Here is a 25,624-nt window from a genome sequence, read left to right as displayed (position 1 = left end):
TAGTCTTGCGTTCCTGACTGGTAAGTTGTTTCTGACTGGCTAGTTGTGTTTACCAGACTAAACCTACCTCTTCCCTAGTCATCTTCTGTAGCTCCCTGTGTGTCTTCTCGAGCATTCTGGTGCCCACTGCGATCACGCGATACCCCTTCTCTGCGTAGAAGTGGAGGATTTCATCCAAGTCTTCGGGTACTAAAACAGAGAATCCATACTAATATTATAAATGGGAAAGTGTGTGTGTCTGTTTGTTTGTCCTTCTTTCACGGCAAAAGCGAGGGACAAATTGACGTGATTTTTTAGGTGGAGATAGTTGAAGGGCTGGAGAGTGACATAGGCTACTTTTTGTCTCTTTCTAACGCGAGCGAAACCGCGGGAAAAAGCTAGTAAAGTTAGAAGTGATTGTGATCTTTACTTGAAAGCTACGGCTGTCGGCGCGTTAGGTATCCTAAACTTTGCCAAAATGGATGAAGGTCAATGTGAAGTAAAAGTATAATTATACCTGTTTCACTCTTGGACAGCGTACGTATCATCTCGGGGGCGCCCTTGCAGTAAACCCTAAGGACATCTTCGCCCAATATCCGAGCCACTACTGAGGCACGTTGGAGAGATGACACGAACTGGTGTTGCTGGACTATACCCACTTCTAGAGGCAGCTGGGGAAAAAGAAGGGTAATTTTAGTATACTTGTTGTATATGACGAGTGATCTGGGGATCAACAATTATATATGAAAGTTGAAACCGATGGTACAGTGGGCCAAGGAAATGGTCTTCCAGTTTTGACAAAAGTTTCTGTGAACTCTAACGATCGCTAAGGTTAACTGTCACCAGAGCAATTGTCACCGACATAATATTATTGCAAGCGGAAATCGCCCTTGTTGTCTCATGACGTTCAAACGAACTTCAACCGTAGGGTGGTAAACCACATTTTTGGTCGACTGTACTTCCCGTGAGATTCTATGGTTGTTAAGCCTGACCAGAAATATAACACTGATTGTCAGGAGGGCGCTGTTATTCTGATGTATACGATCACAGTTCAGGTGAGCGTCAGGACCCCTTGACCACTACAGATATTTGATGTTTAGTACATACTAAAATTTAGTACCTATTTGATACTATTTGGTACCTGAGTACATATATTTGGTACCTCCACTGATATCGAAAAATCGAGCGAATAAAGTGGCCAGACATTCTGACGTCAGGATGTCTGGACCATTTTTGGTTTACATAGTTCTATAGAAAAAATATATTGACAGGTACCAAATAGGTAGTAAATATTGACTAAGATATCAATTAGTAGTGTTGTCTAGAACTATGTAAACCAAAAATGGTCCAGACATCCTGACGTCTGTCCACTTTATTCGCTCGATTTTTCGATATCAGTGGAGGTACCAAATATATGTACTCAGGTACCAAATAGTATCAAATAGGTACTAAATTTTAGTATGTACTAAACATCAAATATCTGTAGTGGTCCAGGGGTCCTGACGCTCACCAGTTCAGTATAGTATTAAGAAAATAGTTCTAATGAAATTCCGCAACATGGCGCGTAGTCATATTTTTGTTAAGGCTTTAACAAACCTAATATCTATACCCCAGAAACTTACAAATTCCAAAAGTAAGAGCCATTGTGCACTGTCGACTAGTCGCCGGCGACTCGGTCTCTCGATAACTAAAACGTAGGCAACTAGAGCCGGAGACTAGCTTAGCGACAGTATTCCATGTACATGCAGAAATTCGCGAAAGGGACGGATACAAATTCAAAGATATTATGCATTCCCGGCTTTGAAGAAGTCCAAAATGGTATCCGAAGAGCTACGCGACGTGGTGTACAATACAAAGATGTATTTGCTGATTATTTTACGACTGAGGGTCAATTATCATGGCAGATGAACAGTATTCACGAATAAAAAATAAATGGCATTTGTTACTTACCTAAGCCTTTTTTTTAGAATTCTTAGATTAGATGTAAATCCCTTTTCGGGAATGAATTTCCAAAAAAAAATTCTCCGTGTCGAAACTCATTTTCAGTGCGACGTTCAGTCGTTACGATAGTCGCTCGCTGTGTGAATGCTTCAATTTGAAGCCATGCTTCTATTAGTCGCCGGCGACCGCTTTCCGTTTGTGTGTCGCCACTGCACGGCGAGTCGCCTGAGCAACCGGCGACTAAGTGCATAATCACTCATTTAAACTATCGAGAGTCACAGTTGTAGGCGACTGAGTCGTCGGCGACAAGTCGACAGTGGGTAATAGCTCCAAACGTGAGGCGCGCGTCGCGACTCGATATGTTCTGTATAAAAAGCAAGCTAAAAGACGCGATCCGTTAGGGCCAAAAAGTCATGAAAAATACGCTATTCGATATTTATGCCATAAAGAGTTCAAGAACGATCCATTTCTGTGTGACGCTGTCTGAGGCGCTCTAAACCAATAAACTTACATGTATATCATCAACGTTGATGTTAGCAGTCCTATTCGGTCGCACAATAGTCGGTGTCAGTAACTCGTAGTTCGTTGTTTCCGGCACTGCGGGCTCTTCTAACGTCCAACCGGTGGAATCGAACATCTGTAAAAAGATTAAAAATAGTTTATTGCCTTGCCTTATCCCACAGGACTTAAGAATGTCAAATTACAGATAGGTTTGACTCGTCCTATCTCTGTTACAAGGATTGTATCTAAATGTCAGCGGGTTTCCAGATATTTCTTCGTTAAGTAACTTCTGGGACCCATTTCTCGAAGCTACAAGTTACAATTTACAAGCGGTTGTCAATGTCTAATATGACAAGTTGGAAAGAGACTTCCGCTTGTAACTTTACGTTTTGAGAATAAGGCCCCTGATCGTGTAAGTCCTTCAGTAGTCTGTCGCTACAGACTTCTCTGTGTCTGTCTATAATAATTGTTGCATAGGATGTTACAGGTACTATAAATGGGTCTCTAGCCAGTTCTCCGTTATGCAACGTAAGACTATGACGAGCCATCATGCCTAAAATCAGATCATGTAAGTCGTTCAGCTGTCTCGGATCCCGTAAAGGCCTCGACAGACGTGGCGGAGTTCCGGATCCCTAAGGGTCTGTTACAGGGACTGTACCTTAAGGGATGTTATAGGCTGCTATAGCTTAAAATCCAATGGATCTCCAGCCAGTTCTCCATTAAGTAAAGTAAGACTATGACAAGCGGCCATGCCTAACTTCAGATCATGTAAGTCGTTTCGCTGTCTCGGGTCCCGTAAAGTCATCGACAGACGCCGCGGAGTCTCGGATCCCTAAAGGTTTGTTACAAGGTTTGTACCTTAAGGGTTGTTACAGGTACTGTACCTTAAGGTCCAATGGGTCTCCAGCTAACTCTCCGTTAAGCAACGTGAGACTATGACAAGCCGCCATGCCTAGCTTGAGATCGTGGAGATCGTTCAGTTGTCTTGGGTCCCGTAAAGGCCTCGACAGACGCGGCGGAGTGACGGCGGCACTGACGGGAATGGCTCCCCACATGTCGAGACCGTCTTCGGTTAGGGTGCCAGTCTGAAATCGTAGTTTCATTTAGTTTGTATTTAAAAATAATGCGGTTAGTTCTCGATGGATCAAAGAAATTAAATAGTTCAGTATTACTGTTATCAGTCGAGGTGCTGTTCGAACCCCGGCTTGACCATAGTTTTTCGGAATTTATGTTCGAAATATCATTTGATATTTGCCAGTCGCTTTTGTGCAGGAAAACATCGTGAGCAAACATGGTGACAATAAGGTCTGTTTAAATGAGCTAAGTTCAATGGCAGTCGCATCTAAAGTCTTGCCTAGACGATACGGTTAGTTGTAATATTTAGAAAGATTTGCCGGGATAACGCAAGGAAGATTGCATTTGAAGATACTCGCAAAATACTTCATAAACAAGGGAAGTGATTTAAAAGATTTGAAAACCAGAGGTGGTTTGACTTACCTTATCAAAACAAATGCAATCCAGCGACCCGCTAACATTGACCGCCCTCGTATTAAGGCAGGCGACACGCGCGCGTTTAAGCCGCGACACAGCGTACAGTCTGCCTACTGTCATAGCGGCAGGCAAAGCCGGGGGGAACCACTATAGTTATTATGTCGAGAGCTTTAATCGCGATGTCACCGGGAGTTAAGTGGCGGTAGGCCTGGAAGTAACACATAAAATTTAGTAAAATACGTAGTGTATGCTTTTATGTAAGATTAGTTTTCTTCATATTTGAAAGAAAAAATATAATTGACAAACTGAATCCCAAAAAGATAAATTCGAAAAACATTAACACCATGAAACATAAGTCTCGTATAAAAGAAATAAGTAATTATTAGGGCGTGAAGTGGCGCAGGATAGGGCAGAGTGGCGACCTCTTGTGTCGGAGGCCAAGAACCTTTTTGGGTCGCTGAGCCAGTGAAGTACTCGTAAATATTAGGGCATCTGACGAAAAATCGGTCAAGGTGCCTAGACTGGCCAAATTGCCCAAAGTGGCAATCTCTTGCGTTATGTTATTTAACAAAACGCTATATTCCCCTTTCCCCTATAGCTCTTCCCTGTTAGCAAGACAGCGTACATATAAAAAATGAAAATGAAAATGAAATATTTATTTTTCAAGTAGGCATATTACAATGCGCATATGAACGTCAAATAAAGCTACGCCGGCTCTAACCCTACGCCTCAGCCTCGAGAAGATTTCAGTCCCCCCTCAGTTGGGAGGGGGGTATCCACTATGGGACCGGCAAGAAACTCGGCGGGCAACTTCTTTTCAAAACATTACATCTTGTAATTAACATGCATTAAATAACAAGATACAATTTAACATGCAAAAGTATTCATCAAAGAATATGAACAGACTAGGTACTCTATGGAAATTAATTTCAATAAATTATATTATTGCTTAATAATACGTCGTTCTTCTTCAGATAAAACATATCAAATTGTCACAGAAGAAAAAGATAATATGAATCTCAATATCATTAAATATGTAATTTACCTACACAACATAAAATATAAAATATTTGATGTGCTTTCTTATCTGAACTGTTCCTCTATACATAATACAATTATTTTAATTGCTATTCGTTTTTTGTAGTTTCTGATAACATGCCAAATAGTCGTGTTTCGTTTGCTACAAATTACCTTTAGTGCAACAGTATAGGCAAGTCCCAGTAAAGCAATGACTGCCAATATTATAATGAACTTGTAGGAGTCCCGGTCAAACTTGAAATCGGCCGGAGTCGGGTACAGAATGCTTCTGACCAGTTGACCCTTGCTTGTGTTGTATCCGGTTCGAAGGACCAATGCTCTGAAAAACAATTTTGTATAAAGATTTTTTTTATCAAGCAACATTCTCTCCTAATGATAATATTTTTTTAACTAAAGGAACAATTTATAAGTTCACACCTCTGACAGGACACAAACCTATCGTCACTACTTTTAAAAAATCTCGTATCTCACGCTGTTCCTCAAAGTTAAAACGGAGTAAGTCTATAGGCACATACATAAACAATTTTCTTTTCATTGACAGACGAAGATACAAGTTTTTTTTAAAGTAGTGACGCTATAATCTTTTCGAACACCTGCCCACCGATCGGACAAAAGACCGACTCCCTTAGGGCTGGTTGCATCAAACCGTCTGTCACCGTTAAAGCGTTCGTTAAATTTTATTGTATGGGAAGTTCCATAGAGGTCTGTTGCGTAATGATGTGTCTGTTAAATGTGGTTGATGCAACTGGCCCTTAGTAAGAGTTACTAATATCATAAATTAAATATAACAAGATCATACCATCCCATACATTAAAATGCGACCGCCTAAGACCGCGCTTACACTCCACCACACATAGATGGCGCACAAAAAAATGTCTTGTAGCTTTCGATTATACTTGTAGATGGCGTTAAGTGTCACTTTTGACATAGATTTACGGCTCGGAATTGACACTTAATGCCAATCTACAAATAATCGGTGGCAACAAGGCATTTTTTTGTGGCGCCATCTATGTGTGGTGGAGTGTAAGCGCGTTCGTAGGCGGTCGCATTTTAATGTATGGGATGGTATGATCTTGTTATATTTAATTTATGCTATATAGTAGAAAAAGAGGTCTTTGTAGTCTCAAAAATACATGTACAGTCAGATGTCGACGGTGCCTCCTTGCAAATCAATTTACACTACTACCTCTACTACTACTAACACGGCTACCTCACTGCATCAGACTATACGTAACTTAAACATCGGTCAAATCAAAGAAACCAGAATAACGTTAAACCGGTTTGACCAGATAGATCAGTTAAATTATCTTTTAATGAAAATAGTTTAACTTGGTATAATACATATTTTATTATTATTGGGGGACACCTTACACAGATCACCTAAAACTGAAAACTAAAATAAAATACACATATGAAATTGAAAAAGTGACTAAGGCATCCAGTGTCTGAGGCTGGAGAGGGCGCCACCGCCACATGTCCTTGTATAGTAAACCGCCACATGTCCTTAGAAAGAGACAAAAATAGTAAACCATAAATTTTTGATCATACCATCCCGCGGCTTCGCCTCGCGTTAGAAAGAGACAAAAAGTTGCCACCGATTATTTGTAGATTGGCATTAAGTGTCAATTCCGAGCCGTAAATCTATGTAACGCCATCTACAAGTATAATCGAAAGCTACAAGACTATCGGTCCATTTTAATGTATGGGATGGTATGATCTTGTTATATTTAATTTATGTTTTAACTATCTCCACTTAAAAAATCACTTCAATTCGTCGCTCCGTTTTGCCGTGAAAGACGGACAAACAAACACACACTTTCCCATTTATAATATTAGTATGGATTACTCATATAGATGACACGGGTGGCCGAGAGGATACAGGCATCTGCCGCGATTGCAGAGTACGCTAGTTCGTTTCCAGCCTCAGGCACTGGTGGCCTTGCTAACTTTTTCTTTCATATGTGTATTTCTGAGTGACTGGTGAGTGACTTTATGAGTGACTGGCCGGAGAAAGCACACCAGAGGGAGTTGTGGAAATCAGGGGGAGAGGCCTTTGCCCAGCAGTGGGACACTATAACGGGCTAATATAAAAAATGTGTATTTCAATTTTAGCGTATGATATGCAATTTAATAATTCATGTCTGATGAAAACCCGTAATGCTCATTGATTATTTTTGCTTGTAATGTTGAAATGTGTAATTTTTCTATTGTTGTTTTTTTTTCTCAATTTCCGTTATTTCCATTAATGTAAAAATAAAGCTAAATTAATTCAATAATTCTAAAATTGTTTTGTATTTCAAAATTCCCTTACTATAGACTTTATCATTGTGATATACTTTTAAATTATTTAGGTTTTTAATAGAACTGTTTTTGCATGTTAGCTTTATATTGCATGCCTATCATAGGGTAGACATAAGGATCTCCTTAAATGTAACACCACACTGACTGTAACAAAACTATGTACATACATACATACGATCACGCCTGTATCCCATAAAGGGGTAGGCAGAGCACATGAAACTACTTAAGCTTCAGTGCCACTCTTGGCATATAAGGGGTTGAAAGAAAACGAAACTGTGACATTGCAAAACTATGTTCTTGCAATAAATATATTTCTATTTCGATGCTTACCTAACCGGCTCATTGTTGTAGTATCTCGTCTGAATAACTCGTGTTCCACAAAACAGGACACTGGAAGCATGCTCCTTGAAGTGGAACGGTTTGTCGACGCGAAGTAATGCAGTTTTCGTCACCGGCACAGACTCGCCTGAAACATGACTTCGATAAGATTTCGATAACAAAGTATTTTTTTCTGTAATTTTAATGGCGAAAAATACAGATTTTATGCATGATAAAATCCATGGTTTTCTCGGGTAGTACTAGCTTCAAGCCAAGAATAAGTTATACATATAGAATTTACAGACTCCATATTAAGAATCGTACGTAATTTTTTTAGCGCCTCCTATTACATATTATCATAACTAGTAGTTATTAACTACACTGATGATGCCTACAATTTTTTTTTCAGAATCGGTATTGACGTGATAAATAAAGAAGCATGTCATTTTGTTGTTATAAAAAATAAAAACTCGCAAAAATATTTCGAGAAAATATGATTTAGGCCACATCCAGGCTGCGAAACAGCGCTACTTAGTTTTAAGCCTAAAAGACCCATACATTTCGGGGGTACGCTTTTTAGTATGGGCTTTGTCTGTCCCATATTATATGGTCCATGCTTCAAGCTTACTAATTTGCAACTGAAGTTTTAGCTATAGTGAAATGCGAATAGAGCACCATAGAGTTTCTAATGGGGTGGCAACGCGCAAGTTGCAGGTGTCTATAGGTTACGGTGACCGCTCTCCATCAGGCGGGCCGTACGCTTGTTTGCCACCGACGTAGTATTTAAAAAAAACCATCGTTTGTTCTCGACTGATTATTAGCAGTCTTAGTAATGTACAGAGGCCATCAAGTAACTGATATTATGTTTAAGTAATATAATTTTATATTTTTAAAGTCACACACGGGTCGAACGCGATGCAATAACGTTAATTTACTTTTTTTCCAACGTTTCGGCCAGGTTGTACTCGTAGTTACTAGTCGTGGTCGCCGAAGACTGATGTCCCAGGAAAGTGTCAAAGGAGATGAGACATTTTTAATCGAAAATACGTAGTCATCATACACTTTTAATACCCAAAATCTATAAATATTGTTTTTTTTTATGTCAAATACTACAGATCACTACATCGCTGACAGCGTTTTCGGTGGCCAAAATAAAATAAAAAATTACACATTTTTAATCGAAAATACGTAGTTATCATAAACTTTTAATACCCAAAATCAATAAATATTGGTTTTTTATGTCAAATACTACAGAGGACAATTATTTATTGTGCCGAATTCGATATGAGTCTAGTAGCCTATTAAATAGAAGTAGAATCTACCTGTGAGCATACTCTCGTTGACTATAGCGGAGCCGGCCAAGAGTGCGCAGTCGCATAGCATCACGCAGCCGTGCGGGGGCAGCGTGATGACGTCACCAGGCGCCACGGCACGGGAGTCTACTTCTCGCCCGTCCAGTAAAGTAACTGATGCGTGCGCTTCCACGGTTGCACGGAGGCTTTCTTGGTTCTGAAAAAAATGGAAAATAAAGGTTTAAAATGTTTGAACACCACTGACTTAATTGATTGTGTCACAAGAGGGCAAACCGGTATAGGTTATATAGTAGGTTAGAGGGCATTAATTGAATCTCGAACAAAGCTAAGATTCTGAAATCTATGTATTTATCTATTAGCCAAACATAGGGCGTTTTGATAGCGTGGCGTTAGCGGAGCGGAGTACGCTCGCGCGGTCACACATAACACAGCGCGCGTTGTGAGCGGACTTGTCCGAATATGGATTAAATGTTCACCATTTAGCTAATTATTTTATTCCAAATTGTTGTTTTGATTTGTTCTGTGTCATTCAATACTTATTAGAAGTTTACAGTTGCAAAATATAGCGGAACGCGGATTTGAATACGCTCGCAATCTGCTTCGTCCGGCGCAGCGCCATCATTGCGCTCCGCTAACGCTGCGGGCTCAAAACTAGTGATGGGTAGGACATCAATTTCAAATGAGTTTGTATGAGTACCTCATTTCCAAAAATGAGGTGTTACAATGTCTTACTTCAAATGAGGTGAGGTACTGATCTGTATATATATATAATTTCTAGCATCGGCTGTTTGACAAAATCCATCGGCAACAAAAACTAGTATGTGTAGTTGTGTACTAGGTAAATATCCTTTATACATACTAAATTTCATTAGTCATAATGAGTACTTGAACATTTAACAAGAGAAAATAGATAAAATTAAGAAATATTTCAAGGACTGTCATAGAGGCCTGCATAACAACTTAATTTGATGTTTTTACGGAACTGGGTCTAATTTTGCCATTGAATAATATTATTTACAGTTTGTTCCATTTAAATTACTGCTACAAATTACAGTGGTTTCATATTATTAACAGCTTAATAATAACATACTTTGATTAGCATAGTTACCATAAAACTGCATGTTTTAAAACAAACTAAAGTTCGTATTGTTTTATAATTAGTACCACTTTTACATAAAAATAACAAACCTACCACTCCATGTGTTTTAAAAGCAATATGATAGTAATTAAAAACACCATCAACATTCGCGACGCCGGTAAGTCTTTTCAGTTCAGTTTCACTATTTTTTTGCACACAAATGACACTTGGCAGAATCACAGGTATATTTGATTGTGTAAAAGTTGTCACCATTATTACATTTTGGCTCATTTATTAGTAATATCTGGGCGACCGAGCTTCGCTCGGTTCTGTTTCGTATCCTTGACCTGTGTAGTGTGTCGCCATCTAGTTCGAAAATAAATAGTACCTACATCGATCAATCGAAAGAACTCTCAGTCTTAACAACACAGCTACTCCACACGAGATGGCGCGCGTTTCGTCACAAAAGCTCAGTGTATTTTTCTATTCGTGTTAGCCTTGACCTGTGTCGCCATCTAGTCTTTGAAGTAAATAATACTTACATCGACCGAAAGACTTCTGTCTCAACAGTACAACTACTCCACACGAGATGGCGCGCGAAGAAAAACGCGTGAAAACTCGAAAATTCGCGTTTTCCGGGACCTAAGGATATGTTAGATCGATTTTTCACCCACTAAAACCCCCACATAACAAATTTCAGCGAAATCGTTAGAGCGGTTTCCGAGATCGTCGGTATAAATAAATAAATAGATAAATAAATAAATAAATAAATATACAAGAATTGCTCGTTTAATAGTATAAGATTATCACTGTAGGACAAAACTAAACTTTATGCAAATATTGCTAATGCAACTAAGTACGTACAAACTAACTTTTCTTCTGTAAACTGTCATTACTGTCAACGTCAACCGCCTGTGAATTACGTTTCGTGTCGGATTTATTTATCATTCTATTGAATTAAGAAATGAATTATTCTTTCTATTACTGATTAAATACTTAATTAAACTACCATGCTTCACATAATTTATATTATATTTCGGTCAGTAATCTTGTAATTATTTTTAAGCAAGCTTCGTAAACGCATCTTCTCAGTGGTTGGCCCTCTGTGTTGGTATGCTTGGTATTAGGCTTGTGCCGTTTCGTTCGATGATCGGAGCGCTCCGATCTCGTTCAATCGCTCCCACGAACTAGTTCGCTCTTTTAGGTCTTTTGCTCATTTAGTTCAGCCAGACCAGCGACCACTGGTCGGAAAGATCAGAACGAATGGGACCGAATAGTGTCAAAATGATACGAATCACATACGAATAGTCCACAGATAGTAACATTCCGGGCCGAAAGGTTGTAAGTAACCGAAGTTTAATATGAAAATTATATGTATAAGGCAATAAACCATTCTTATTCTTATTCATATATAATTGTATGTATAAGGCAATAAACCATTCTTATTCTTATTCTTATTCTTAAAAAACTTGACTTTTTTTGTTGCTCTGCTAAGTAGCTCTCGCTCTCGGTCGGCGCAGTCACACATTCGTTCTCGATCCAAACAGCTCGCGCTCGCCGATCCTATACTGAACTAAATGAGCAAAGACCGATTCTCAGACCACGGAAAGATTCAGTTCATTTCGGTCATTGATGGGATTTTATTCCTAACAGTTCATAGTTCGTGAACGACACAAGCCTACTTGGTATTCCGAATATTCAAAACACTTGAGTTACCATTTCAACGTCCAGTCTAAGAGAGCTCCCTGATTACACATAACAATAGCCATACAAACTCTATTGCTGCGGTAGATCACGTTATACTGGTCAATGTGTTAGCACAATAATAGCTATCAAAAAATTCAAAAATGAAGACCTGCCGCGAAAAACAACATTTTGCATCTCAGCTGCATTTATTCATGACTTCACAAATGCGACAGAGACAAAAGATGTGGTTCACGCGAAATCGTCTGATTTTTCGCGCGATTTTTGCGAGCAAGTTAACTATCCTGGGATCAAAAAGGCGTAAAATGTATGAAAACTTGCGGCGCATAAGATTGTTTTCTTTCGAGTCATGTGTAACGAATTTTTGGTGAGGCAAATTTGAAGCCCGCGTGTGTCTGTCTCACTCTCTCTTATGGTAAACGTAACTATCTGTTTCACTTTGAAAGGATTTTTGAAGTGTTGTTGTCACAGTGCCTCTTCTGTCTTTCCGGTACAAAGCGATTTCCGGTACAAACGAGTCAAACGATACATTTTACCGGTGGACCTTTTGTCCCGGCCATAAGGTCTGTAGTTCGATAACTGAACGTGTGGTTGATCACTTCATTTGAGGTGTCGACTCTCGCGACGGAGTTTGAGGGCCGCGTCTACCGCGAGGCGCGCGAGTGGATGATGAGTTTTTGACGTTTTGTGACATTTGAAGTATGTGCATGATCTGTGAGGAATGAGGTGTTTGTGTTGCTACTGTTGCGAGCGAGTATTTGAGGGCCGCGAGGCGCGCGTGTGGATGATGAGTTTTGACGTTTTTGTGACATTTGAAGTACGTGAATGCTTTGTGAGGCGTGAGGTGTTTGTGTTGCGACTGTCACAAGCGAGTAAAATGAGGTGCGGTGAGTTGAAGTGTGATGCAATACATTTTTGCCGTGTGAAGTACTGCGACAAATTAACAATATGAGTGGTACAAATGAGGTGCCTCACGAGTGAGGAACTCAACACTACTCAAAACGCGCATGTGTGGCCGAGCCTTAATTGTTAGCACCCGAGGTGTCAATTATTTTGCTACTGTTTGTCATATAAGTACCTACTACTTTTTACATCACCATTTACGAATGTTTATTTCGAAATATTATTTGACTGAATAAAAAATTGTGTCCTATTGAGAAAAGTGTCAATTTGATCCTACCTAGCCGGCAAGAAAAATCACTGTTCCGAAATAGTGATAAGAAAACTTCAATGAACATTGGAGCAACTAAAACGCATTTTTAACTGCTAGCAATATGAGCGTATTGTAAACTGAGACTTTTGAATCGTTTACACATCAAAAGACGCTATGTTGAACAAGTTCCTAAAAGGTGGTGGTATGTTGTTCCAGCATTCCTTAGCAGAGTACTTAAAACTGCCCCGAAATGCTGCAATTTTGTGTCTAGGACATTTGAGAAGAGTAGAATCTTTTACTTAAATGTGTTTAGTGTATATTTTTTCTCTCAAACATAGTATCTTTTTAGTCTGTATAACAGACGTGGCTACACCGAAAGTGGACATGAGCACCATAGCCCCACAGTAATAGTAGTATGGCTCGGCCAGCCACACGGCTATAGTGAATAGTTGGAACACGTAGAATGGGTTCACTACTTCTAGCAGTATCAGCATCGTGTAAACTGGGACTTTTGTATCGTTTACACCTCAAAGGAGACGCTATGTTGAGCAAGTTGCTTAAAAGGTGGTGGTATGTTGTTCCAGCATTTCATGGCAGAATACTTAAAACTGCCCCGAAATGCTGCAATTTTGTGTTTAGGACATATGAGAAGAGTAGAATCTCTTACTTAAATGTGTTTAGTCAAAGTTTTTCTCTTAAATTGTAATTACCTTCTTAGTCTGTATAACAGACGTGGCTACACCAAATGTGGACATGAGCACCACAGCCCCACAGTAATAGTAGTATGGCTCGGCCAGCCACACGGCTATAGTGAACAGTTGGAACACGTAGAATGGGTTCACTACTTCTAGTAGAATGAGCGTCATGATGCTTTGAACTGGGACTTTTATCTCGTTTAGGCCGTAGATGTTTAACCTGTAAACAAAATTGTAGTTAGTTAGGTATTATTATGGAATAGTAGATTGTGTGATAAAGGAGCAAAGTGACCTTTACAGCAACGGTGTATAATAACCCGGTCTGGCTCAGTCGGTAGTGACCCTGCCTGCTAAGCCGCGGTCCTGGGTTGGAATCCCGGTAAGGGCATTTATTTGTGTGATGAGCACAGATATCTGTTCCTGAGTCATGGATGTTTTCTATGTATATAAGTATGTATTTATCTATTTAAGCACCCTTAGTATCAGCTTTGCTTAGTTTGGGGCTAGGTTGAACTGTGTAAGGTGTCCCCAATATTTATTTATGTATATACTGAACGAAGCGAAGTATTCTATAATTGAAACCAGAGCGTCGAGAAATACGCACCAGCAAACTGTGTCCAGATTGGTGAAACAGTTGTAAAAATAGGCATTTTTTCAAACTCATGCTGCTTTTTACATCACCTATGAGGAAATTGTAGGTAACAATTTCTTCCTTCTAAAATATTTTTATATCTTAAAAAAAAAAGAGAAAAGATCGTGCTTAAACAGAAAGTTTAAAGCTACTTCTAGCAGAAAAGAAATGTGTCTCTTTGATCTAGTGACGGGGAAGAAAACACCCCTTTTCGAATAGGTGATGTGAAAAATATTGTATGAGATGACTTGTTATTGTGCGTTTTACACCAGGGACCCTTTCGTCACTTAGGTAAGGATCAAAATCAAAATAATTTATTCAGCAAATAGGCCACAGGGGCACTTTTACACGTCACATGTACATATTTAGAAAATATTTAAAGTTGAGTTGAAATTACAATTTATACTATTATATACTAATTCTAAGTTCTAACTAAAGTTAACTCTATACAATTAATTAGAGATGTAGAAGGTCTCTAAATGTCGAATTACAACCAAGAACTACACTAAAATATATAAAAAGTACAAACACAAAAAAAAGGCTAATCAGATCATATTGCCTAGTTTAACACTTGCCTAGTAATGGAAAATGTACAGGGTCTAAAAATTGGTAAAGACGAGAGAAAAGTGTCATAAAACTCACATTCGAGCTCTCTTTTCCGCCCCCGGCGATACAGCACCCATGGCGTGGAGCTGCGCGCATGTGGCACCGCTCTCTACTCCGGCCAGGAGGGCCCATTGCGCGCGAGAACCGTCCCATACGAGAAACTGCTTTTTATGCTTGAAGTATCTGTAGCTGTCCACATCTGTAAAATAAATATTAAAACTGGGAGACTAGCCTCAAAGAATACTATCATAACTTAAACACCGTGTATTTATTGAATTCCGTTAACTTCGGCATATAGTTAGGTCCATTATAGGAAACAGAATAGCATAAGTAGTTAGTTTTATTTATTCGTAACTTTTATCTGAAAAACACCAGACACCTGCGATAGATGTTACATCAATTGATGTTAAGAAACGGGCTTTCTGTGTTCGATATGCGATTGACATGTCATAGCTTTGACACTTACTTAGTTTTAGTTAATTGTAAAGCCCGTTTCTCAATCAGCAATTAAAGTAACATCTATCGCAGGTGTATGTTTTTTTTTTTAGAAAAAAAAAAAGTCAATCTGATCGCGACAGTTTCAATGTTTCATATTAAATAAGAAATTGAAACAAACCAGACATTTATTTCCCTTTTCCTACAAGAAAAAAACAAACGCCTTTAAGGCCCACTCGCACCAACCACTTAACTCAGGGTTAGTGGGCTGTCAACTGTCAAATTCCATATAAAATGGTGGGTTAACTCTCCATTTTCGTTGGTACAAGTGGCCCTAACTATGTGTGCGATGCAGTCATACCTATGTTGCGTACGTATCCAACAGAAGTTTTTAATACTAGTACAAGAGAAAGATTTATGGCAATCTGGCAATGCCAGTTAACATTGTCTGGCAGTATATGTGTACGCCTTAATTCTTTTAATTTAATAAGACAAATTACAAACAAAATACTTTATACGTCTAAACACCTATTAAACAACAGCTCATCCATCCACACAATTGCATAAAAGTTTTCTCACTAAGTGTGGTGCCATCGTCCAAGTGTAGCGGGGTGTATAAATCCCCAACTTTGTGCTGGATCTTCTCCCCGGCCTCGTCGGCGAAGCCCTCGTTCAGCAAGCCACTGCAAAAAGTACAGGATACCAGCTTTTATGATATCTCTGCGTAAAGCAAATAGGCGCAAGACGTCGAGTTGCGGAAAGTCGCCCGTATTAGGCAGCGTCCCCACTTAGGCGTCGCGTGTCTCGCGGCGCGCAACGAACGTCTCCGCCACGCCACCCGAATGTAATTCAAAAAAGGCGCCGCCTGGGGGCGCGTCTTAAGTTCTTCCTATACAAAATGTACTGAGAAGACGTTTTTTGAATTACATTCAGGCGGCGTGGCGGAGACGTCCGTTGCGCCCCGCAAGATATGCGTCTTATGAGTGTGGATGGTCCCTTAGGTACATACAAGGGTAAAATCACATCTATCAGCATTGAGCCGCATTTTTGTATGAGAAATCGTCGTTAGTGACCCAGCTCGTCAGTGAACATGGGCACAGTATAAGGACGTCTCTCTCGCACGCGCCGCGCGCGACCTTGGCAGCGCCACGCAGCGCGGCGCGTACTGACGCGACCGGCATCATCCGGTTCCGCATGTACTCTCTGCACCTCGCTGAGTGCGAGCGCTACTCAAGGACAAACCGCGCGGCGCTAGATTTGTTAGAAGAATTATTACTGAGTCTTTTCCGATGCGTAAGCGTCTTCATACTAATGAGTGGTTTGTCATAGCTACAATAAAATGCGGCTCAATGGGGATACGAGTAGATGTAAATTCACGCTAAATTACCAAAGACTCCCTAGGTTAAATTAATACGTAGGTATGTAGTATAAAACATCAAATTGAAGGCATTTAAGCACAGGTAGGTGGGCATTTTCAGAATAATTATCGTCACAAAACTGACAGTGAGTTAATTTTTGTTAACAACTTACGCTAATTGGGTGGTCCCAAATTCTGAAAATGCCCAGGTACGAGATCTGAACCCGCCTGGATTCGATGTCCACTTAGGTAAATCGTTGTACAGTCGCCATCAGATATATCGGAGCGGACAAGGTGCTCACAAATATCTGAACACGCCTCTCTTGTCAAGGCGATAAGGCTTGTGCTAATATTTTTACGCGCCTCGGCCGCTCAGATATAACTGATGGCGACTGTACTTGTTGGTAGCAAAAGCAAATAAAACACGCCAACTAAGTAATACGTGTCTGATTTAAGGTGATAAACATTTTTTTCATCACACTCGCACGCTAAATGTGCTATTGCACGCAGGCGGAGCGTGAGTTATAGAAAAATCGTTCTCCCTAGGGAGTTAAGAAATTTCTAGTACTGTATTGAACTCTTTTTTACCTTTTTGCATATTTTTTATAATGCAAGTGTGATGAAAAACATTGTGTGTAACTCGAGAAGTATGAATATTACTAACTCGAGTCTTTAAATCGCTCCATCAAGCCGTCGCGATTTAATTGCACAATGTACTATTATTGTGCATTGCTATGACTCAGACATCGGTGAAAATTGGCAATTATTATGGTTTTTACGACATGCCTACTCATAACTCACAAAATGCATAAGTTGTAGCACTTGTAGCCAAAGAGGATCGAGTATTACAAAGAGTTACTGTCGAAGTAAAATATGTAATCACAGTGACTGCCATCTCTTGACACAGGCTCAAAACTTTTGCATCTCAGTTTGGAAATTTGGCCCATATTTATAGCATGATATGCGTTTTTGACAGGCGGTAACCGAGAGGGGGTGGGCGGCACTTTCAGCGGGGAGCGGGAGTGGCCATACTGTACGAATTACGATAAATAGTACTCTTTATTATACTGTGGCCATACGGTAATTATATGTGGATTTGTTAACTCATTGTCACAGTGTGTTTTTGCGAGTTCATACTTTTGCTACTTGCTACTCACAATCAGTGGTAAAGGTGCAAACACTGAATAAATAAAAATAAAAATAAAACACTGATCATTGTTTTGACGACCGACCGGTCTGGCGCAGTTGGTAGTGACCCTGCCTGCTAAGCCGACGGTCCGGGTTCGAATCCCGGTAAGGGCATTTATTTGTATGATGAACACAGTCCTGAGTCATGGATGTTTTCTATGTATATAAGTATGTATCACTACATAGTATAAAACAAAGTCGCTTTCTCTGTCCCTATGTATGCTTAAATCTTTAAAACTACGCAACGGATTTTGATGCAGTTTTTTTTAATAGATAGAGTGATTCTAGAGGAAGGTTTGCATGTAGGTATAGTACCCGTGCGAAGCCGGGGCGGGTCGCTAGTTTATCTATATAAGTATTTATATCGTCGCCTAGCACCCATAGTACAAGCTTTGCTTAGTTTGGGGCTAGGTTGATCTGTGTAAGGTGTCCCCAATATGTATATTTATTGTTCAAACAGGCCAAATGTGAAGGCCAGACACTTCCTCGCATTGACCTTAGGGCCCATCCCCACCGAGGCGTCGCGTGACACGCGTGTCTTGCGGCGCGCGCCACGCCGCCGCCACGCCGCCTGGGGCGCGCCTTACGTCCTTCCTATACAAAATATACTGAGGAGACGTTTTTTGAATTACATTCAGGCGGCGTGGCGGAGACGTCCGTTGCGCGCCGCAAGACATGCGTCTTATGAGTGTGGATGGTAGCTTTATACGAGTATACCTATTAGTCTATCTTACCTTGTATTTGCTATTGTCTTCTCTATAATTTTGTGTATGTAGTGTGTCTTGCATTTCTTCTGATATGTTTCCTGCAAACAGTCGAATCAATAATATAATATTTATAAATATATAATGTATAGGTATGTAAATGTGGGTGGCCTAGTTTTACGTGGCTCGAATTACGAATATTTATATCAAACATACACGTGTAAATAATATGTTCCGATAATTAATTAGGCTAGTAGTTATAGTTCTGCAGAATGTGAATTATGAATTGGTCAAGTAATTTCAAGACCATGAAAGTGTCTTGAGCTAACCATACTTATGTTTTGCTGGCCTGTCAGTCTGACCATCACTTGCTGGACAGTTGTACTGCTAATATGGATAGTGCAACTTATGCAAAGTGACACATATACTTACCACCACTAAAACTTGGCCAGCTACCTAGAAGCACACCCTCATACAGGTTACATAAAGGTACCAAATTGGTACGTTTGGTACTACCTACTAATACCAGGTGGTACACCAATGGAACAACAATAAGCCGATAAAGTTCGTTTGTCCCTTTCCGACGTATTGGTGTGATAGAAAGGGACAAACGAACTTTATCAGCTTGATAACTTTAGTGTACGTTTATGAATAAGGGGGTTAGTCTATATGCTCAACACTTTCTACCATACTACAGCTAAGGCTGGGAGTATGTTGTGTCAAACACCAGTGGATCAATAGTGCTGGTGTTCATACACCCTGTTTTTATTGAATTCCGTTAACTTTAAGGGAAGATTCTTTACATCAAATACAATTAATTTCTCTATGAAACTAGCGTCTTAACTCTTGCGGTTATCGAGTTATTAAAACAATAAAGATAAAACAATAAACTGAACACGTGTGTGACAGCCTTTATCAATTCCTAATGTTATTTTGTTTTGACATGTGCCGTCAGTCACTTGACACTAACTTGAATGTTATTCTTAAGGGTCTCTCACACAAATAAATTCATGTATTATGTATGAAAATGATGAAAAATTTTTCTTTGCGATTTTATCTAAAGCTAATATACAGGTTGGTTCCTGATAATGAACCTTTTTTTTTTTTTTTTTGTCGGAGTGGGGAATGCGTTTACGCACCGTCCCCCCGACCACGGGAAGGCCTTAATGGGGGGGTGTGTGGGACTCCCACTTTCGGCCCCCTCTCCTATTGAGAGGGAGGGAAGCGGACTACCCACTAAACCCCACTCCGGCGTTTCGCCCCCTGTGCCGTTCATGAAGGTGCCACGGGATCATCGGATTTCCTCTTTCCACCGTGGCGCCCTCCGGCAGCCCCGGCTAAGTGCCAGGGCACCCGCGCAAGGAAGGGAGGGAGAAACGCTTGATCCCTCCCCTACGTCGCTAGTGAGGCCTTTTGTGCAATGCGGGTCCCGTACCCGCCGGCCCCTCTAAGGGTCTTGGCGTACGAACGCTCGTCGCCTTCGCCCTTGCCGTCTGCGTCTGAGAGGCAGCGCGTCAGCCGCCGCTTCGCGCTCCTCTCCGCCGCCTCCTTCTGTGACATGACATGTTCGCAGAAGGAGGCCATCGCATTCCATTTCCTCTCGCTGCTCAGCATCGCCGCTATGACGCTGTGCAGCGAGAGGTCTACCACCTCTATGGCTGCGACCAAGGCAGCCCTTTCTCCGGCCCAGCGATTACACTCTTGAAGAGTGTGCTGGGCCGTATCATCGTCCGCACCACAGTCCAGGCACTGGGTGCTCGGCTCCCTCCCGATGCGGTGCAGGTAGTGGCCGAAGCAACCATGCCCGGACACCACCTGAGTCACCCTGTAGGTAAGGACCCCCTCCTTCTGTCCAACCATTCCTCCATTACCGGGAGGATGGCCCCTATGGTTCGGATGCCATAGTGGCCATTCTCCAGAGTGTCCCTCCACTGTTGGCGCAGGTGCTCCTTAGCTGCCCGCGCCACTCTTTCGTCTTCCTCGGGGTCCGGCGGCTCTCCCCGGGTTCTCGCATCCACCTTTCGCTGGTACCTCTCGGCTAGGACCACCGCGTCCAGCTCCCAGGGAGGTGTGCCGGCGAGGAGGCACGCCGCGGCGTGGGAAGTGGTGCGGTAAGCCCTTACCGTCCTTTGGGCTACCACCCTCTGGGGCCGACGGATCAAGGCCTTGGTACGTTCCGTCAGTCGTCCTGCCCAGATTGGCGCTCCGTAGAGCGCCATGCTCCGGACGACACCCGCAAACAGCCGCCTGCAGGGAGCATTCGGCCCCCAAGTTAGGCAGCAGGCGACCCAGTGCCGAGGCAGCACCCACAAGACGAGGAGCAAGTCTCGCGAAGTGCTCCTCAAAAGCCCATTTTCTGTCCAGGACAAGACCCAAGTATTTTATGTTGGCCTTGACCTGGACGGACTGAGCCTCCACCCTCAACGCCGTGCTTGCCCGCAGTTTCCACTCCCTCGTACCCCCAGAACCATGGCATCGGTCTTTTCAATGGCGACCCGCAGCCCGAGGAGTTCGATGCGGTGTACAGTGAGCTCCGTCGCCACCGCCGCCTTCCTTAGAACCTCCTCCAACTCCCGCCCTCGCACGGCCACCAGTGTGTCGTCCGCATAACACAGCGTGACCATGCGCGGGAGTTGTGCCCCCCGGAGGACCCAGTCATAACCGACGTTCCACAGGAGGGGCCCCAAGACGGACCCCTGTGGAACCCCGCAAGTCATAACTCTCGCCCGCCGTACACCCCCTTGTTCGTAGAGCACCACCCGCCCCGTCAGGTAGTGATCCACGATCCTCCTTAGGTATAGAGGTACCTCGTGGTAGCGGAGCGCCTCTGCAATCACCGCATAGGGGAGAGAGCCGAACGCGTTGGCGATATCGAGAGACACCGCCACGACTCCCTCTCTCTCTTCCTCCGCCAGCTCACTAAACGCCCTAAGGGTTCCCACTGCGTCCAGCGTCGACCGCCCTCTACGGAACCCGAACTGATTCTCGCTTAAGTTCGGGCCTGTCCCCTCCAGGTGCTGCTGGATGCGGGAGGCCAGGATGCGCTCGAACAGCTTCCCGGCCTCATCCAGCAGGACGATGGGCCGGTAGCCGGCCGGGGAGTCCGCCGAGCGTCCTTCCTTCCGGAGGAGGCACAGCCGTCCCTCCTTCCAGGGTCTCGGAAATGTTCCCTCGGTCAAGCAGTCCTCCAGCAGGGCCCTGAGGTGGTCTCCTAGATGCTTCAGGGCTAGGAAGAGGACCCTCCCTGGTACTCCGTCCGGCCCCGGCGCCTTGCGGGTGGCCCTGACTCGCTCCACTGCCCACTCGAGCTCGTCGTCTGTGATGGGGGGGGGGACGAGCCGCCTCTCTGGGTGCCTTTCCGGGGGGGCCATCACCGGCGGGACGAACTCCGGTGCGTCCGGGAAGAGCCCCTCCACTACGGTTTGAAGGAGCTGCGGTTCCATAGATTCCATGGGGGATGCGCACTGCAGCTTGTTGCGTACCATCTTGTATGGACGCCCCCACGGATCTCTATTTAGAGTCGCGAGGAACTCTTCCCACCGCTCAGTTCGGGCCCGCTCAATGGCCTGCCGAAGCGCTCTCTTTTTTTCCCCGAGGGTAGCGTGGAGGAGCGCCTCTTCCTCCGGGGTGTACCTCCTTCTTCGGCAGCGAGTATAGGCCCTCCGGGCGGCGTTGCAGGCTGTGCGAAGGGCAGCGATCTCCGGGCCCCACCAGTACACTTTGCGTCTGCCCTGGTAAGGCCGGGCTCGAGGCATAGAGGCGTCGCACACGGCCATTAGTGACCTGCGTAGGTGGGTTGCCCGCTCCTCGACGCCCATGGATGCCTGAGGGGGGGCGCTCCAGGCCTCAATAATGGCGGCTTCTTCTGCAATTGCCCTGTCGAGGCGGGCCAGCGACCACCTGGGGAATTTGTCACCCCTTCGGGGGCCGAGGTTAGGCGGTGATCCTCTGTGAGTCTGGGAGACCCTCATGCGGATGTAGAGGTGGTCCGAGAGGGTCTCCTCGTCCTCTAGCACCCTCCAGTCGGCAACGTGGGCCATCAGGGAGGGGGTCGCGAGGGACACATCAACGATAGACCCCCCGTGCCAACGGACGCACGTTTGCGTGTGGCCCCGATTGAGGAGGACAAAAAAAAACACGGTGTATATCAAGAGTAAGAAGGTCTATACAATATCTTACCACTACTAAAACTTGGTCAGCCAGCTGGAAGCACACCCTTGTACAGGTGGCATACAGGTACCAGGTGGGGCACCAATGGAACAGCAATGCCGGTATCCCGCAGAACAAGATCGAGAAGAAATGCACCAGGTTGGTCCGCCATCTGCTTCTCCGGTAGCCGTACACTACCTGGTGATAACATTTTGATATAAAATACACGGTGTAACATAAGGGAACCGAAAGGTTTGCAATGAGTTACTAGTTATTTTTTGACATCTATCAACGAGGATAGTTAAATTATTCAGTTTCCTCAGGTTACACCGTGTATACTAGACACCGACTATAATAAGTGAAATTAATGTCATATACAAAAAAAATTACTAAGGCATCTAAGTGTCCAAAGTTGGATTCAAACCAGTGACCTCTGTTATAGGGGGTTATCTGACCAGTGGGCGATTCAGTCATGGTGGCAATTGTCGAAATTTTCAAGTCTATGACACAATTACCTACTACTTAAAAGTTTGTATTTAATTTCGAATTACATTTTGTTATAATTAAATGTTTTTTTTATTTGCAATAGTAGCAACTCATGGCGGAAAGACCTGGACTCATTTTGTGGCGGCTGGCGAGAGCATGCACGGAGCCGTGACTAGTGGCAGAAAACAGGGGAGGCCTTTGCCCAGCAGTGGGACACACTATAGGCTATTTAAAAAAAAAAAAGTAGCAACTCAGTAGTGTGGAGAAATTGATAGTAATCAAATGTAGGTATGTTAACAACTGTACAATTGTACATACAGTTGAGTTCAACATTTTTTTACAAATCAACATCAGATGTATACACTGTATTGTCATTGTCCTAGTGATAATTTTAGCATGTTGTCTTGTATTGATATTTATGAACACAACCATTCATGATTAAATACTGAAAACCAGTACTCCTTGAAATAAGCTAAAAATTTAGGGCACATACCCAAACTACGCGACACGTTCAAAATACTATGCTTGGTCACGGAGCGGGAGGGGGGGGGGTCTAATTTCTTGTCATGTAACCTGTGGTATTTTGGCCCAGCCATGGCCAGCAGTGAGATGCATATTATATAGGCTTGTGATGATGATGAAGGTTATGGGATGAAAATCATTGTTTAATCATGTGATGCATCATCTACCCAATTTACCTCAAAATCATATAAAAGGACCAACTATATTCAATTCAATTCATCATAACACTTGATAAGGCACATAATGATCCATTGAATGTTCAACAATGTTACGTTATTAAATTGTAACAAGAGATAAACTACATATTGAGCATTACTGATAGACAAATTTTCACAAGGCTATCTGAGCACAGTGAGTGACTGTAGGGTAATCCCTTTATTTCAAAGGCTGATTCATTGTTTATTCATAGACAGTTGGTTGTTTGAACAATGGGTGCTGAGGAGTACCTGTTTACTTTTGTTTCATGAGTAAGTTATTATAATACTAAATAAATTATAGAATAGAATAGAATAGAATAGTTTATTGTTAAAAGAAATTAATACAATCGTACATTATTTGTCCCGTGGCCCCACACTAGGCTAAGCCTATTCAAATATTAAATCAAAGTTAAATGCAAGTAAATTTTAGGGAGATCAGATGATTTAATATGTGTTTTTTTTTTAATAAATATGAACAAAAATCAGAAGTGTTTTATTTAGTCAAATTTTAGAAAAAAAAACTTGAAAATGGAAAAATATAAATGAATAATGTCAGAGGCTAGAATCATAAATAATAAGCCAGACAACGGTTCTATGCTCTAAATATAGGCCCCTATTTACTATGTTTATATAAAAATATAATAATACAAATATCACTCTTCTTCTCTGGATGTTAAGCATATTGAGATCTAGAACTATTTTGTAATAATTAAAACAATTTAATAGAACACTAAAGCTCAAAATTGTTTCAGGAGGCAATATTAATTTAATTTAAAAGTGTCTTAGGTTTTAATTTTAAGGTAAAACATATACTTTTAATCAAATAAAATAATAAGAAATTATTACCTGTTCAAATTCTGGATCTGTATGAATTCCCTGAGTATTCAATTCTAAATAAAGATCTCTAGATGTAGACTCAATAACTTCTTCCTCAATCAGGGGTTGAATATCATCTTCAGACTCCATATTAAGTTTATTAAGCACTTTTACAAGTTAAATAAGTACTATAATAATAAATGCTCAAAAAGAGATCAATTATTTTTTATCATTTCAGTCTTGCCCTTATCCTGTTTGCGCGGCAACTGACACTAGCGCTCAAGCGACACATTACGGGCGCTTAGGGGGAGTACAATGAACACATTTAACGACTACTAAGTAATGAACAATACTTTGTGTTAATATACACATAATAATACCGTTCTTCTGTGAAATCGAACGAAAATTATCAGTAGCGATGCTGTGCTGATATTGATTGGTATTAGGTAACGTACGTGAACGATTTCGTAAACAATAAAGGAATTATGCAGGCCTTGAAACAAAAATAAAAGTTATTTCTGCTAAGATACTTCGAAGAAATAGTTCAGGTACTAGTTAAACTATGAAAATGAGCACTTCACAATTCACACTTATAAAGAAAGTAACCAATTTTACTGTTTTGTTACACCATTGTGTTATTTGCAACTAAACAGCTGTGATATCGTTATGATGTCTCTAATCTACTGTTCTGCACGGGAAGCATGCTCGCGCGATAGACGATAAAATATCAGGCCGTCCCTATCGCACTTACAAATAGTGCGATAGGGACGGCCTGCTATTTTATCATCTATCGCGCGACCATGCTTCCCGTGCTGTTCTATGATGATAATGGAATGGATTGGATTGTAAAGATTTGCAGCTGTCAATGTCAAATTTCTATTATGTCACTGTCAATGTTCCAGTCATATCTTAAAACGTTGCTATGATATTCAATTGTGTATGACTGGTATGACTCAGGAACTCATACTTAATATATTGTATTAGTATGACTAGCAAACGAAACGAAGCCAAAATTAAACGA

The 25,624-nt window shown here is 41.9% G+C and overlaps 1 protein-coding gene across 1 annotated transcript in view; it reads right to left on the bottom strand.

Annotated features, from left to right (window-relative positions):
• LOC125237610 (polyamine-transporting ATPase 13A3-like) overlaps positions 1–25,288 on the bottom strand; it is a 35,916-nt gene extending 10,628 nt beyond the window's left edge. Inside the window, 15 exon segments of the mRNA XM_048144772.1 lie at positions 68–189; positions 497–650; positions 2,432–2,557; positions 3,306–3,506; positions 3,919–4,053; positions 4,055–4,120; positions 5,104–5,269; positions 7,582–7,717; positions 8,892–9,078; positions 13,528–13,732; positions 14,786–14,948; positions 15,764–15,867; positions 18,464–18,534; positions 22,613–22,780; positions 24,634–25,288. Of these exon segments, the coding sequence (XP_048000729.1) occupies positions 68–189; positions 497–650; positions 2,432–2,557; positions 3,306–3,506; positions 3,919–4,053; positions 4,055–4,120; positions 5,104–5,269; positions 7,582–7,717; positions 8,892–9,078; positions 13,528–13,732; positions 14,786–14,948; positions 15,764–15,867; positions 18,464–18,534; positions 22,613–22,780; positions 24,634–24,753 (2,124 nt within the window). The 5' untranslated portion in view covers positions 24,754–25,288.
• Between the last annotated feature and the right edge of the window lie 336 nt (positions 25,289–25,624).

Source organism: Leguminivora glycinivorella, chromosome 21, assembly GCF_023078275.1.
Source record: "Leguminivora glycinivorella isolate SPB_JAAS2020 chromosome 21, LegGlyc_1.1, whole genome shotgun sequence".
Classification (NCBI taxonomy): domain Eukaryota; kingdom Metazoa; phylum Arthropoda; class Insecta; order Lepidoptera; family Tortricidae; genus Leguminivora; species Leguminivora glycinivorella.
The sequence above is the reverse complement of the archived record's forward strand: the minus strand, read 5'-3'. Positions and strand labels throughout refer to the sequence as shown.